Source organism: Leguminivora glycinivorella, chromosome 27 (genome assembly GCF_023078275.1).
Source record: "Leguminivora glycinivorella isolate SPB_JAAS2020 chromosome 27, LegGlyc_1.1, whole genome shotgun sequence".
NCBI classification, from domain to species: domain Eukaryota; kingdom Metazoa; phylum Arthropoda; class Insecta; order Lepidoptera; family Tortricidae; genus Leguminivora; species Leguminivora glycinivorella.
In genome coordinates, this window is record NC_062997.1 from 5216732 (window position 1) to 5234046 (window position 17315).

At 39.1% G+C, this 17315-nt stretch overlaps 1 protein-coding gene across 1 annotated transcript in view; it reads right to left on the bottom strand.

Annotated features, from left to right (window-relative positions):
• LOC125240213 (acetyl-CoA carboxylase) overlaps window positions 1-17315 on the bottom strand; it is a 143427-nt gene that overhangs the window by 101192 nt on the left and 24920 nt on the right. The window contains exons 4-12 of the mRNA XM_048148036.1: window positions 14909-15026; window positions 11857-11964; window positions 10774-10914; window positions 9565-9745; window positions 7984-8186; window positions 7537-7630; window positions 5576-5691; window positions 4017-4190; window positions 2542-2704 (exon numbers count right to left, since the gene is read on the bottom strand). Coding sequence (XP_048003993.1) covers window positions 2542-2704; window positions 4017-4190; window positions 5576-5691; window positions 7537-7630; window positions 7984-8186; window positions 9565-9745; window positions 10774-10914; window positions 11857-11964; window positions 14909-15026 — 1298 coding nt within the window. The remainder of the gene's footprint in view (window positions 1-2541; window positions 2705-4016; window positions 4191-5575; window positions 5692-7536; window positions 7631-7983; window positions 8187-9564; window positions 9746-10773; window positions 10915-11856; window positions 11965-14908; window positions 15027-17315) is intronic.

The following is a 17315-nucleotide window of genomic DNA, read 5'->3' on the forward strand; positions in this document are numbered from 1 at the left end:
AGATTATATTTATTTGTCTACCCCGAACATTTATATAAATTAATATCGGGTAGTTTTGTGTTGTTTACATCTCCGGTGACATTTTGCTGGGACGTCAGTCTTCCGCGACCACGGCCAGTGCAACCTGGCCGAAACGTTGGGAAAAAAGGTAAAAATAATGTTAATTAATCGCGTTCGACCTGTATGTGACTTTAAATATGTGTACAAAGCGCGAGAACTTAAAGTGTTATATCATTAAACATCTTGATAAGGGATAGGGATAGGGATAGCGATAGGGATAGCGATAGGGAAAGCGATAGGAATAGCGATAGGGATAGCGATAGAGATAGCGATAGGGATAGCGATAGGGATAGCGATAGCGATAGCGATAGCGATACGGATACGGATACGGATACGGATACGGATAATATGGGTATCGTTAGCGGGATACGGATAATCGGTCGGCGGTCTCTTACAATCAATGTGCTCTAAGACGATCGTTGTTTGCTTGCTTGAAGATTACGTTTGCGATAAGTATAAGCAAAATGTAAAAAATTGTAAGGGATAATAGAAAAAAGTACTTTTTACCCACCGATCATAGTGTCGAAATACGGGCTATGTGGGATGTTTATAAAGGTTTCCCCAGCGTATATAGAATTACCTACACTGTGGTCGATGTGTAATATTTCTACAATCATTGCAAGCAAAAGTATTATGTGCAATCGAAATAATCGCAGATAATAATACCTACAGAGAAACCTACGGTCCCTACGGATCCAAATGAAAATCTTAATGAATACTTTTATTACGCGGGCGAAGCCGCGGGTAAAAGCTAGTATATATATATATATTGACTTGTTGAGTACATACTAGTTATGTATTCTGTAGAATTAGTTGGAGATTGCTAGCTTAACAGTCTCTTGACGTGAAATTTGTATTTCATACGCATTTTTTTTATTTCTAGTTCTTTTGACACTTGGAGAACCTTTACACCTCCAAATTTTTATTTTTTATTATATCCCATTAATTATAATTGACTGTGGGGACCTTTTACATCTCCCAAGATCTTGTTTTCAATTAAGTCAATTTAAACTATGTAACATACAAGCACGGAATGTTGTGTCTTACATTATTGGAATATTTAATACAGCCCGGACAGCTTGAACATGTCATGCTCGCTAAAAAGTCTTTGCTTACGGTGACGTCGTTGATCGGGTCGCCACCTTCCCGAATGAAGGTTGAGGGAGGCGATGGCTGAGATGCGCGCCATATTCGTGAACGGGTGCTGTTTGTGAAGACCGGTCTGTTTCAGCTAATAGGGGCTATGCTATTCTATGTAACATTAATTTTGAATGAGATTACGTTGAGGCGCTCTGTTCGGTCCTTGTTTGTTTATTTTCTTTCTGACTCTTGGAGACCATATACATCTCCAAGGAAAAAAGTAGATTAAGTATCCTTTGCTTAAGACAACAAGAGTCTTTTACAACTCTAAAGTTATTTTAGTTATTCGTTTTTTTTTCTTCATGTATAACTTTTTTAGATGTACTTTGACACTTAGAGACTCTATACATCTCTAACATCTCTTATTAATAATCATAATAGCTTTGTACTTTGTATAATTTCTTGTGTTAATATTTTTTTTATGAATACTTTTGCTTATTAAATTGTATCTTGTTTTTTTAATGCATGTTAATTATAAGATGTAATGTTTTGAAAAAAAGTGGCCCGCCGAGTTTCTTGCCGGTCCCATAGTGGATACCCTCCTCCAACTGAGGGGGGACTGAAATCTTCTGGAGGCTGAGGCGTAGGGTTAGAGCCGGCGTAGTTTTATTTGACGTTCATAAGCGCATTGTAATATGCCTACTTGGAAAATAAATATTTCATTTCATTTCATTTCGAGGTATGAACAATACTATTTTTGCATATGAAGGGTAAACGGAAACAGTTGTCTAAGTCTATTTTTTAGAAAAATGATATTTTATTCCCCGCAACACCGAAGACACTCATTTTTTTATACTCGTCGACTTTAATCTGTTAATTAGGACACCACAGACTAAACTAAACGTGCTGACTTTTCAGTGTTGGATAATCTTTGACGCTTAGGTAACTATAATATTTCATTAGACTTCACTTTAGTTAACTGAAAAAAAAAAATAGAACTTCATACAAGTTCTATTCGAATTTGCGATACCTGGCAATTTTTTCTGCATCTGAAACACATTTTTTTATCTATCGCGTTATCGGCCAATCAGAGACGGTTATTGCAAACAATTGGTTGCCAGGTAATTCGATGTTGACACAACGGTGAACGACGCCATTAACATTAATTTTGACTTGAGTGATGATATTTTTCGTCCATTTATGATGAAGATGATGACCCATAGAAAAAGTATTGTATACAATAGTGATATAATTAAGCTTTTCACTCTCGTACCGTACTATTAGGGCACTCAGCAAGCTTCGTGGCCTAAACATGGTACTCGACTGAAAAGCTTTGTATTATATCACGATTGTATAAAATACTATTTTTGGGTGTATTTCAGATGTGTGTTCGTATTTTACCTTCGTCAGGGTTCTCAGAAGTGATACGTGCAGCAATAACGTGTCCCCACGGCGATGGGCGTTGCTTAGGTTCGTCCAACTCAATGGCTGATAGACCCCAGGGTCCTTCGCCGTACAGCAGGCGTATGTCCTTTATATGGTACAGCGGTAGACCCATGGCGATCTGTGGAAGAGATAATAGAATAGAATAAACATTTATTCGTGAACACAAGCAAGACAAAATACACATAATAACAACAAGACAGAAAGGAATGAAGTGCCACGAAATGGCCTCACCTCAACGTGTTGCTGGTGACTATAATGTTATACAACATTTTATAGAAATTGGATTTTGGAAATTGCATCTGTAGAAGATCTTGGAAACACAGTAGGTGACATTGGTAACAGTACTTATGTAGAAAATATTGGGAAAACCGTAAGGGATATTGTAAGTTAAATTTTCTTGTATTGTATAGGTTACATATAATCTTAAGATATATCATAAGGTATAGATTGTAACGACCATGTTGTGACAATAAATCATTTATCTATCTATCTATCTATATTGGAAATACCTTAAGAGTTAGGCGGGGTTTGACATGTCTGACGACATTTTATAAGGCACACGGTTCTCCTTATAAGACAGGACTAGCGTAGGAGACATTGGATATTGGAAACAGAGACATTGGAACAAAGTATAGAAGACACCGCAGGGGACCCTGTATTTTAGTAGACACACTGAGATAATATACTATAATAGGAGACCTATAAGACAGTGTAGTAGACACAGGTGACAGTGTAGTAGACACAAGTGACAGTGTAGGAGACCTATAAGACAGTGTAGTAGGCACAGGCAGGTGACAGTGTAGGAGACTAATAAGACAGTGAAGGAGACCTATAAGACAGTGTAAGAGACCTAAAAGAAGGTCTAGTAGACAGAAGTGACAGTGTAGGAGACCTATAAGACAGTGTGATAGACACACGTGACAGCGTAGGAGACCTATAAGACAGTGTAGTAGACACATATGACAGCGTAGGAGACCTAAAAGCCAGTATAGTAGACACATATGACAGCGTAGGAGACCTATAAGACAGTGTAGTAGACATACCTGCAGCTGCGCAGCGGGCAGGTTGACGTCAGCGACCATCTCCGTGCAAGGATGCTCCACCTGCAGGCGAGGGTTCAGCTCCAAGAAGTAGTATTGCCCGGTAGCTGGCTCGTATAAGTATTCCACTGTGCCGGCTGACACGTAGCCCACCATTTTGGCTAACAGTGTAGTATACAAAAGTAACAGTGTAGGAGACCTATAAGACAGTGTAGTAGACACATATGACAGTGTAGGAGACCTATAAGACAGTGTAGTAGACACGCGTGACAGTGTAAGATACCTATAAGACAGTGTAGTAGACACACGTGACAGCGTAGGAGACCTAAAAGCCAGTATAGTAGACACATATGACAGCGTAGGAGACCTATAAGAGTGTAGTAGACATACCTGCAGCTGCGCAGCGGGCAGGTTGACGTCGGCGACCATCTCCGTGCAAGGATGCTCCACCTGCAGGCGAGGGTTTAGCTCCAGGAAGTAGTATTGCCCGGTAGCTGGCTCGTATAAGTATTCCACTGTGCCGGCTGACACGTAGCCCACCATTTTGGCTAGACGGACGGCGGCCTGAAAGATGGTAATGAAATGTATCAGATTATGGTAATATAAAAAAAGACAAGTGCGAGTCGCACTCACCCACCGAGGGTTCCGTATTCGTACAAACTTACAATAGTTGAAATAATCTCATGTTCCTCATATGTATAACCAAAGACATATATCACTCCGTATAGACAGATAAAGTCTAAGAAAAAAACGTACCTCAGTACCATACAGAAAAAGGTACGGTGGCCTAGATGGCATTACACCTTTGGGGTACGCTCAGCTAGATGGCGCTAATATTAATATTTGACATTTTAAAACATATCAAGCTAAGAATATGGGCCAAATTGTCAAAACTAAGGTTCAAGAGTTTTAAGCCTGTGTCGAGAGATGGCAGTCTATGCACTGTGATTACACATTTTACTTTGACAGTAACTCTCTATAATACTCGATCCTCTTTGGTATAACTTTAAAGACTTGGCTATAAATTACCTATAGGTACAGCGCCATCTCTCGGTGAATGTGCTAACTAATTTGCGCTACCCGTATAGTAGGTACGTTGGTTTTTCAGGGATAATTCTTTATACTGTTAAATAGTTTTTACTTTATTTGAAAGAGATTTTTTTACGTATAATCTCGTATTAATTTGAAGTACGATATAATCCGCAAAGGTTGTTAAATTGAAAGTTAAAATCTGAAAAGTTATTTGTGAATTAAAAAAAAGTTTCCAAGATACAGACACGATTTTATTTTTCCTGTAATATTTAGCATAAAAGCTGTTACCTGGCTGGTTACAATATTTAGCGGAGATAAGGAGGGGGGGGGAACGGTATTTTTTTTACATTTTCCTTCATAATTCTTTTTTTCCGCGACAAAAAAATTAAAAAATAGTTTTGATATGTACAATTTGAGCTCTTTCCAACGATACCCCAAGTCAAATGACCTAGTAACTTGATATTTACAATTTACCCCCCTTTCATTTTGGCCATTTTCTATATTATTATTTTTTATTAATAATACCTTCAATTTGTAGATGTTGAAAATGTACATAACTGTTCCAAATTTCAAATCGATAGCATAAGTAGTTCTCGAGATATTTAGAAATGTGACAGACAGACAGACGGACAAAGCGGCGCCATAAGGGTTCCATCTGTATCTTTTTGGTACGGAACCCTAAAAATTGTGGGAACTAAGCAACGCTTGTACTATGGATGCCAGGCGAGGATATGCATACATAGAAAACATCCATGACAGGAACAAAATCTGTGACCATCACACAAATAAATGCCCATACCGGGATTCGAACCCAGGACCGCTTAGCAGGCAGGGTCACTACCAAGTAGTCCAGGCCGATCATCCTTTATTTAATCTGTAGACTTCAAGGACATGCGTCATAGTTGCGAGATGTTTACCTTTTCCATTTCAATAAAGACGTCTGGCCTGGCGATGGCTGCCGGCGCTTCTTCAATGATTTTCTGATGCCGACGCTGAATTGAGCAGTCACGTCCGAACAGAGAGATGGCGTTACCTATAAAATTTAAATTCAATTTAATTATTCGAAAAAAAAGGAGGTTCTCAATTCGACTGAATGTTTTTATTTTTAACCCCCGACGCAAAAACGAAGGGGTGTTATAAGTTTGAACGTGTCTGTCTGTCTGTCTGTTTGTCTGTCTGTGTGTGTGTCTGTCTGTGGCATCGTAGCTCCCGAACGGATGAACCGATTTTGATTTAGTTTTTTTTGTCTGAAAGCTAAGTTAGTCGGGAGTGTTCTTAGCCATGTTTCATGAAAATCGGTCCACTATGTCACGGTCGGGGCTTTTTTCAAAATTTTAATTTTGTGGTTAGGTTATGTATGTATGTTACTCGATATCTCCGAGAATCGTGAACCGATTTGCAAAATTATTTTTTTAGTCCAACGGGTATAACCCCGAGACGGTCCCATTGGCACCAAGTCGGGGTCTGATGATGGGATCTTGGAGAAATCGAGGGAACTCTTCAAATGTTATAGGCACATGTAATGTTTTAGTGTATTTTTCAAAGGTACACCAGTATTTACGCCTAATGGTAATAATTTTATGTGGCTGAGCGGATGATGAAAGGTCAACTCCTCAATTGTAGATTAAACATACCATTAAAACTAAAGTTAAATCTAAAAATAAGTAAAACTACATAACAAACTATACCTACATACAATTCTTTCACTACTGTACGCATATGTATGTATGTATGTATGTATAAGCTTTATTGTACATAAAGGAAACAAAAGAGACACAGTTACAGAGTCAGTAATATACAATGTAGGCGGACTTATCCCTTAATGGGATCTCTTCCAGTCAACCTTTGAGGAAATGAGTAGAAGCGAGTTAACGATGAGTGACGAATTCAAAAATATCGGTTTAAAGACATTTATTTATCATAAGAACAACATAGGCTTGTAATAATAATAATTATAATAATAAGAACAACAGTTCACTTGCATAAGATTAGAGTAATATATTCCAACACATCTTAATATACTTCATTACATATATATTCCTTTAACTTGGTTTTAAACATTGTGTCTGAAAGGGTTTCCTTAACATCTTTTGGTAAGTTGTTAAACATTTGTGCACCTTCGGCCAAGATAGTTTTTTTCTGTAGTTAGTTCTATGCCTAAATAATTTTATTTTATTAGTGTTTCTTAAGTTGTGTCGAAATTTCCGTTTTGTTAATATTAAATGTGAATCTACATTCTGTGTAAGTAATTTGTTGACAAGCATACAAGTGCAGTATGTGTATATTTACTTTAAATTAAATAGTTTTGTTTTCGAATAAAGTGACTTCGTCCTAGTTAGCTAAGGATATTGAAATAACGTTTTTATTAATTTATTTTGTGACGTCTGTAAATATTTTAGGTTGGTCTTTGCTGCGCATCCCCACACTTCAATAAGGTATTGTAAATGAGACTCTGCTAACGAATTGTATATAAGTAGTCGAGCCTTATGTCCCACCCAACCATACGCAAGCTGGCCCCGACTCCAAAAATAATTGATTTGTTTATAATTTGGATGTTTAGACTATTGCAATCCAATAAGAAATCTAAATTCAAAGATTTATTATTTTATGCTTTTTAGTTTCTCCGTGTTTTTAACCCCCGACGCAAAAACGAAGGGGTGTTATAAGTTTGACGTGTCTGTCTGTCTGACTGTCTGTCTGTGGCATCGTAGCTCCCGAACGGATGAACCGATTTAGATTTAATTTTTTTGTCTGAAAGCTGAGTTAGTCGGGAGTGTTCTTAGCCATGTTTCATGAAAATCGGTCAATTATGTCGCGGTCGGGGGTTATTTCAAAATTTTAATTTTGTGGTTAGGTTACTTGGGATTGAATAACTTACCGTACTGATCAGCAATAAGCTGCACTTCCAAATGGCGGGCCGATTTAGCGAGCTTCATCACGAAGATAGGGGAACCAGGCACCTCAGCTTGCACCTATGAACAATAGTTATTATATTTGTTATACAAGAGGGCAAAGTTGTATTTTAACGCCGAGTGTGGAATTGAAAAACGAGCAATTGAAAGGATCCTATAGTTGAACCACGAGCGAAGCGAGTGGTTCGAGAATAGAATCCTGAACTTGCGAGTTTTTTAACACACGAGAAGTAAAATACAACTGTGCCCCCTAGTCGAGACAACGTAAAAGATACGTCGATTTTTAACAACTTAAATATCGACAATTCGCCAATTTATAAACGCCAGTAGCGCGATGTATCCACTAACAGCGCCATCTATCTCCAACACTTTACAACCCTCGCCTGTGTACACAGCGCCATCTATCGACTCACCTGTCGGAACATGGATGGGAAGTCATCAGCGTTCTCCACTTTTCTGATTCCCTTGCCGCCGCCGCCTTCGGAAGCCTTAATCATAACGGGGAAGCCAATCTTGTGCGCCGCGGCGAGACCCTGTTCTGAGGTTGTGACGCAACCGCGGGCGAACAGTTCAGAGGAGATCTTGATCTTTTTGCTGTTGTACTCCGCTTTTAGATCTGTAAAGAAATAGTGGTGTGATGAGACTTATTGACCGAAATATCGATATTTCGACGCAGTTACATGCACCATAGAGGAATAAGTAAGGGAAGAGTTGTAACTCCATACATCAGTAAATGCACTATAGATAGATAGATAGACGATGCGATTTTATCTCCCAGGGCCCACATGGCATGGGCTTATCAGGGGGACCTTACCACATACTCAAGGTACAGCGACATCTATAAACAAGTATCTATAACTAAGCCAGTACTCACCGCTACCGCTCCAAGGCAAAGTCGGGATATCAGCCGTCTGGGCGACTATAGAGGATGCGATTTTGTCTCCCAGAGCCCACATAACCCAGCCTTATCAGGGGGACCTTACCACATACACGCGACATCTATATACTCACATATCTTTTTCTGGAGGACCTTACCATATACTCAAGGTACAGCGACATCTATAAAAACTAAGCCACGCTACTCACCGCTTCGATTGACTTCGCGACGATGCGATTTTGTCTCCCAGAGCCCACATAGCCTTTTCTGGAGGTCCTTACCACATACTCAAGGTACAGCGACATCTATAAACAAGTATCTATAACTAAGCCAGTACTCACCACTTCCACTCCAAGGTAAAGTCGGGATATCAGCAGTCTGGGCGACTATAGACGATGCGATTTTGTCTCCCAGAGCCCACATAGCCTTTTCTAGAGGACCTTACTACATACTCAAGGTACAGCGACATCTATAAACAAGTATCTATAACTAAGCCACGCTACTCACCGCTTCGATTGACTTCGCGACGATGCGATTTTGTCTCTCAGCACATGGCCTTTTCTGGAGGACCTTACTACATACTCAAGGTACAGCGACATCTATAAACAAGTGTCTATAACTAAGCCAGTACTCACCGCTTCCGCTCCAAGGCAAAGTCGGGATATCAGCCGTCTGAGCGACTATAGACGATGCGATTTTGTCTCCCAGCACATGACCTTTTCAGGGGGACCTTACCACATACTCAAGGTCAGCGACATCTATAAACAAGTATCTATAACTAAGCCACGCTACTCACCGCTTCCGCTCCAAGGCAAAGTCGGGATATCAGCCGTCTGGGCGACTATAGAGGATGCGATTTTGTCTCCCAGAGCCCACATAGCCTTTTCAGGGGGACCTTACCACATACTCAAGATACAGCGACATCTATAGAGGTAGTTTCTTTATTTGGCCAAGTAACAAAACACGTTACATCTAGCAAGTCAATTACAGGTCATTGCTATAAACAAGTATATATAAGAGATCGGACGGATTAGCGACATTCTTAGTGACTTACGTCATTTTAATGACTTTTAGTATGAGATGTCGCACAAAAATCCGATCTCTGGCCAGTACTCACCACTTCCGCTCCAAGGCAAAGTCGGGATATCAGCCGTCTGGGCGACTATAGAGGATGCGATTTTGTCTCCCAGAGCCCACATAGCCTTTTCTGGAGGACCGATAAAGACTACCCCGGCGCGATGTAGCATTTCGGGTAGTTTAGGGTTCTCTGAGGCGTGACCCCAGCCGGCCCATACGGCCTGGAAAAAAGAAAAAGTAATTGGTGTTTTTAAAATGTATACCAATAAATTTCCCCGTGTGGTGACGGGTTAAGAATTTCACCACCCCCTTTCTTCCCGTGGGTGTCGTAGAAGTCGACTGTGGGATACGGGTAAAATTGTGGCGTAGGCGAGAGGCTGGCAACCTGTCACTGCAATGTCACAGTTTCGTTTTCTTTCAACCCCTTATTTGCCAAGAGTGGCACTGAAGCTTTAGTAGTTTCATGTGTTCTGCCTACCCCTTTATGGGATACAGGCGTGATTGTATGTTGTTGTTGTTGTTGAATTATGAATTACTGCGTCCTTAACACAGCCAGGGGGAGTGTACAAGTTTCTAATGAATGGGTTGGCAACGCGCATGTGACACCCCTTGAGTTGCAGGCGTCCATAGGCTACGGTGACCGCTTTCCATCAGGCGGACCGTATGCTTGTTTTCCACCGACGTAGTATAAAAAAAAACTATGTCATAGTGTCGTTATAAATCAGATTGTAAGAAATCTCTTAGTGCTTGTCATTTTGACATGGTTGTAGAGTGGCCTAGGCTTGACTGTAACGAACATCACTGCATATTAAACGTTCAGTTGCAAACTTTATCATATACAAACTAACTTTACATTTTCATAATTAGGGTGAGGTCAAAAGTAACAGAACGTCACTCCAAAAAAGTGGTGAACATTGTAAAGGGGGTAAGTTGAACCACCCCCTATGGGGCTACCTGACTTGGATGTACTGACGATATCAACGACGAAGTTTTGCACGTGGGGTAACTTTTAACAGGGGTAAGTTGAACCAAGGGCTATGGGGACAATTGTAACTGTACCTGCACTAGTGTCCTGGAAGGTATTTCAAAGACGATGTACGCGGGGTAAATAGTAACAGGGGCGAGTTGAACCAGGGGCTAGTTGAAACAGTACCTGCACTTGAGTCCTGATGGCTACAACGACGAAGTTTTTAATATGGGGTAAATCATAACAGGGGTGAGTTGAACCAGGGGCTAGTTGAAACAGTACCTGCACTTGAGTCCTGATGGCTATATCGACGATGAGCTCGACATTGGCGTAATTGTTGTTGTTCGATCCCCCGGGAACGGGAACGTAATGGTCCGCCATTTTTATGTATTCTGCATTTGCCTTTAAATCTTCTGGGGTCACCTGTCAAATAAAATGTAAAGTCTATCTTAGTTCATATAAACCGGCAACCTTCAAATCAAGAGTGAACAGGCATCTTCTGGGCGAGCTCACTAATAATAAAAAAAGTTCAAATTTTTAATTTCTTTAGAAATCTGTGACAGTATGATTCTAACAACAGGCGCCCAATTTTCATATTTGTATCTAATTATGTATGTACGATTGTATGTGGGCCATTTTTTTTAAAGTTGTCCCCCCCACTTTTTTTTTGGATTTGGAAATTTTTAATGTGGTTTCCACTCAGAATCGCGAGCTCTTTCAATTCTAACACGAGAAAAAAGTGTCCCTAGGTTTTTCTCCAATTCCGTTACCATTTTTTCATACACTTTGTATGGCGGTAACGGAATGGAAGGTTCGAAGAAATGTATGGAAATCTTGTGACATTTTTTTTTCGTCTACCAGGATCGAAAGAGATCTCGATTCTGAGTATGAATCGCGTAAAAAATACCCATGTTACAAAAAAATAATTTATTTATTTACTTTATTGCACAAATTATCAATAAAAAGTACAAATGGCGGACTTAACGCCTTAAGGCATTCTCTACCAGTCAACCATTGGGCAAAACAGAGATAGTTGAGCATTTCTTTTTTTTTGCCACTTTTATGAAGTGTGATATTTTTGAAAAAAAATATGCTATTTCTACTCAGAATTACAAGCCTTTTCAATCTTAGTACTTAAAAAAAATGTCCCATACGATTTTTTCTTATTTTGTTACCATTTTCCGTACATGTTGTATGGGGTAACAAAAGAAATTCTGGGACACTTTTTGTCTCCCGGTGAGATTGAAAGTACCCGTGATTCTGAGTACAATTGACCTAAAATTCCCTAAAACAATAAAAAAAAATTATTGGCAAAAAAAAAAAGAAATGCTCAGTTACCACCGATGTAGCATTAAAAAAACTCACCATAACGACGAAGCGCACTGCGCGTTCGTTTTTGAACATCTCGTACGACCATCTTCGGATGGAGCGCATGCATTTTACTGCGCCGATTCCGTTGTTCGCGATTAGGACCTGTAAGCAAAGAGATTCAGTTTCTATTTTTATAATTAGTAATAGTGGGAACTCGTTTTCTATACAAACTAAAATTTTGAAAAAAACCCCCGACAAAGTGGACCGATTTTCATGAAACATGGCTAAGAACACTCCCGACTAACTCAGCTTTCAGACAAAAAACTAAATCTAAATCGGTTAATCGTTCGGGAACTACGATGTCACAGACAGACACGCACACAGACAAACCGACAGACTGACAGACAGACAGACTCTCGTCGTTTTTGCGTCGGGGGTTAAAAACATTAAAAATAACATACAGTATATAAAATAACTTTAAGACAAGGTTCTTTAGGTTAAATGCAATTAGTTTATCTAAGAAACTAGCGTCTTAACTCTTACGGTTATCGAGTCGAGTTCCTTATTAAAAATATGTTTTTTTTTTCGAATTAAACAAAATGCAATATACCGGGTGGTTCCTGATAATGAACCTAACTGCATGTCTAATTTAACGAAAAAAAACACGGTGTATACTTGAAAGTATTAAAAAAATCGATAACTATTGGTTGTCACTAGTAACCAAAGAGGATCGAGTATTATAGAGAGTTACTGTCAAAGTAAAATGTGTAATCGCAGTGCATAGACTGCCATCTCTTGGCACAGGATTAAAACTTTTGAACCTCAGTTTTGACAATTTGGCCCATATTCATGAAATAAAACTATGGAAACGGATTAAATCGCGTATAATGAATTTAAAATACATCCCGACGTTTCGAACTCTTTACAGCGTTCGTGGTCAACGGGTGACTGAGGAAAAATTACAATGTGCAAAAGCTACCCACATACAAGAAACCGAACCGAAGACAATATTTTGGCCCATATTCTTAACTTGATAAGTGTTAAAATGTCAAATATTAATATTAGCGCCATCTAGCTGAGCGTACCCCAAAGGTGTAATGCCATCTAGACCACCGTACCTTTTTCTGTATGATACTGAGGTACGTTTTTTTCTTAGACTTTATCTGTCTATACGGAGTTATATCTTTTCTAGTAACATTGCGTCAATGTTGGTGAATCAATAAGAAAACAATTTGTAATGATGTTTGAAAGTCACGAACAAAGACATCTATTTAATTGGTAGTTAGCGTAATCTTAGGTCATGAGAGGTTGCTGCGTAGACTAGAGATTAGACTGATTATCTATGTCATTCAATTTCTAAATAAACTAGTGACTCTGTGTTTGACTTTCGAGAAAAGCTTAGAAAACGCACATATGGATGCACACACATTTTCTCCACTACATAATATAAAAAAAAATTGAAAAAACCCCGGACCGCGACTTAGTGGACCGATTTTCATGAAACATGGCTAAGAACACTACCGACTAACTCAGCTTTCAGACAAAAAGAAATCTAAATCGGTTCATCCGTTCGGGAGCAACAATGCCAACACACAGACAGACAGACAGACACGTCAAACTTATAACACCCCGTCGTTTTAAAAACAAAGTCACTTCCCGCTGTCTGTCCCGATCTTTCAAAGTATGCAACGGATTTTGATCATTTACAACCTAACCATAAAATTAAAATTTTGAAAAAACCCCCGACCGCGACATAGTAGACCGACTTTCATGAAACATGGCTAAGAACACTCCCGACTAACTCAGCTTTCAGACAAAAAAAAACTTAAAACACCTCGACCACAGAACTTAATTTAGATAGAAGAAACAAATTCATATATTTGTATAGGGGCCGAGCGTGTCAAATTTTGTACTGAAGTTGATTCTTGCCTGTAATTTTAAATATGTCTCAGGCTCTTGATTGTTCATAATGTTTGTGTTGTTGCAATTGAATATCACGTAACGAGGCATTTTTTATGTTTTGGTTGACTTCAACTTACAAAAATTGACGCCCGAAAGCTGCAAGCTGCGAGTAAAGACGGACAACTCAGTGGATTTCACTGAGTTCATTTGACACGCTAAGTAGATACGTTTGCTTGATCTATGGTATATATGACATCTGTGACCTCGACGTTTTTGCGTGGGGTTAAAAATGCGACCGCCTAAAAAGAAATGCACTACACCACACATAGATGGCGCCACAAAAAAATGTCTTGTTGCCATCGATTTTTGTAGATTGGAGTTAAGTGTCACTTTCGAGCTATAAATCTATGTCAAAAGTGACACTTAACGCCATCTACAAGTATAATCGAAAGCTACAAGACATTTTTTTGTGGCGCCATCTATGTGTGGTGTAGTGTATGCGCGTTCTTCGGCGGTCGCATTTTAATGTATGGGATGGTATGATCTTCTTATATTTTATCTATGATAATATTTATAATTAAGTATTTGTTTTTCCTTGTATTGCTGTTGATGCCCCAAATAACTAAAAAACCGGCCAAGAGCGTGTCGGGCCACGCTCAGTGTAGGGTTCCGTAGTTTTCCGTATTTTTCTCAAAAACTACTGAACCTATCAAGTTCAAAACAATTTTCCTAGAAAGTCTTTATAAAGTTCTACTTTTGTGATTTTTTTTCATATTTATTAAACTTATGGTTCAAAAGTTAGAGGGGGGGGACGCACTTTTTTTTCCTTTAGGAGCGATTATTTCCGAAAATATTAATATTATCAAAAAAGAATCTTAGTAAACCCTTATTCATTTTCAAATACCTATCCAACAATATATCACACGTTGGGGTTGGAATGAAAAAAAAAATCAGCCCCCACTTTACATGTAGGGGGGGTACCCTAATAAAACATTTTTTTCTATTTTTTATTTTTGCACTTTGTTGGCGTGATTGATATACATATAGGTGCCAAATTTCAGCTTTCTAGTCCTAACAGTTACTGAGATTATCCACGGACGGACGGACGGACGGACGGACGGACGGACAGATAGACATGGCGAAACTATAAGGGTTCCTAGTTGACTACGGAACCCTAAAAATAAATAAAATATAAATATAGTACCTTATTAATAGCCTTGGTGCCCTGGAACCGCTTGACAAATTCCTCCGGAGTGGCAACGGTGAAGTCTTTCTCCTGGAAACGCTGGCTGTGGATCACCGTGCCCTGGGACATAGACGGCCTGCGGAGAGATGATAGTCATGTTACAACTAGCTTAAAACCATCATCAAGGATTTTAAAAGTAAGTATATGACTTTTTATGCCATTTAGGGCCATGGCACGCAGTATTCTAAAAATAAAAAAAAAACAGAAGATTCAACATACAAAAATAAGAAGCATAACGAAAAATATAGATGCTGTGAGCTACGCAAAAAGCCTGAAATTCAGATGGGCTGGTCATGTGGCACGACTCACGGATGGCAGGTGGACAGCGGAAGTCACAAGATGGTGTGGCCCTCTAGGCAAACGTCGCAGCGGCAGACCATACACAAGATGGGACGAAGATATCAAAAAATCTGTTGGCCCAAACTGGATCCAAACTGCCAAAGATGGGGATATGTGGAAATCGATGGAGGAGGCCTTCACCCAAAAAGGGTCTAATGCACCAGCATAATTAAATAAAATTTATTGTAAAAAAAAAAAGGCTTTTTTTTTTTTTTATATGCCTTTTGTTGGAACAAATGTGGAAATGGGCTGGCCACATTGCTAGACTCTCGGATGACAGGTTGACCCTGCAAACAACCACTTGGATAATTAATGAATCTACGGTTGTACTTTAGTAATTATATCGCTAATCGCTATTGCCTCCACATGTTTAACCAAGTTTAGTCACAGTGTGAACTCCTATATGCCTGAAGAGGGGCCTCCGAATTGGCCCGAAACATAAAATAAATAAATATTATAGAACATTCTTACACAGATTGACTGAGGCCCACGGTAAGCTCAAGAAGGCTTGTGTTGTGGGTACTCAGGCAACGATATATATAATATATAAATACTTATATACATAGAAAACATCCATGACTCAGGAACAAATATCTGTGCTCATGAACATGTCGCAGCAATAGCGATATAATAATGTGAGTACAACTGTAGGTAGATTCATTAATTATTTGAATATGTGTCACGAAAGTTTCATGTGTATAACCAATTGGATAAGTCCAGAATCCAGATAAGTAAAATTAAAGAAAAAGGCCATTGGCACACTGGAATGATGACATCTGAGACATAGCGGGTACCATTCCAGACCCCAAATGAGAAAATTTACCATTTTTTGCAACAACAGCGGCTAGTGCCAGTATAAAAAAAATATTTTCAGTGGGTGATTTCCATGTAAGGTATAGCAGGGCGAATCTCAACTGGGGGGCAATTGCAACTAATCCATGTTTTCCATTATTACACTATAATGTTGAGTTCTACATGTATCCACTGTACATGCCTACCATTTATAACTGCTGGACACTCTATTTAATAATGCAAACATTGTAAAAAATGAAAAAAATGGACCAGTTACATTTGCCCCCCAGTCGAGATTTGCCCCACTGGACCTTATATAGTATAATACATATGTTGCGAAGATCAATTCATTTATTATAGGTTAAATAGTTATATGTGAAATGGTGATACATTATTATTATGAGCAAAAAAAAACACAAAACAATGACTTATATATAAATTAAACTAAACAACTTAAAACTACACAAATTAATATATATTTACAAATAAAAAATGCTCCCCAGATCATCCTCGGAGGTGATGGTGCCCAGTAGGCTGGCAGTGTTGCCTTTTTGAATGGCCAAACTTATACCTTATATTAAACTGTAGGCTTGTGTAGGACACGTACTAATAGTACAAAAGACACGATTCCCTGCACTGTACTAGACCGAACTACTCCCAAATGATTCTGCTCTCTAAGTACATTTAGTACACTCACACACGCGCAACAGAATGGGAGCGAAAGGAGCGAAGAGCCGAGGCGTGACAATGACAGCAAAGCGATCCGTGTGATCCTACCGAAACCGACCGAGAGCGCGCGAAAACGGCCGATCAGTTCACGGCTAGTGCGAGCGAACGTTACTGTACGCCATATGCACAATTCATCCCTCGGTCTCTCGGTGTACTACTGTCCTAAATGTCCTAAAAGAACGAACTAGTACACTTCGGAGATCGTACTAGTTGGGAGCGATCTTTTCAGTGAACGAGCAGGCACAACTCTATTAAACTGTTAGAACAGCAAATATTTCACATAGGATTTCCCAATTCTAGTACTCCCAATAAGGTTGTAAATGGTCCAATGTTGGTGTCTCACTTTTGATATGTGATTGTTATTATTTGACATCTTATACCTATGGAATAAACATGGTTTGGCAGTTATGTATCAAATTTCATTTTAAAACATGAAATTTTAAAGTAACATTTATACATATAACATTATAAATATACATATTGCACCTTTAGAATTATACCAACC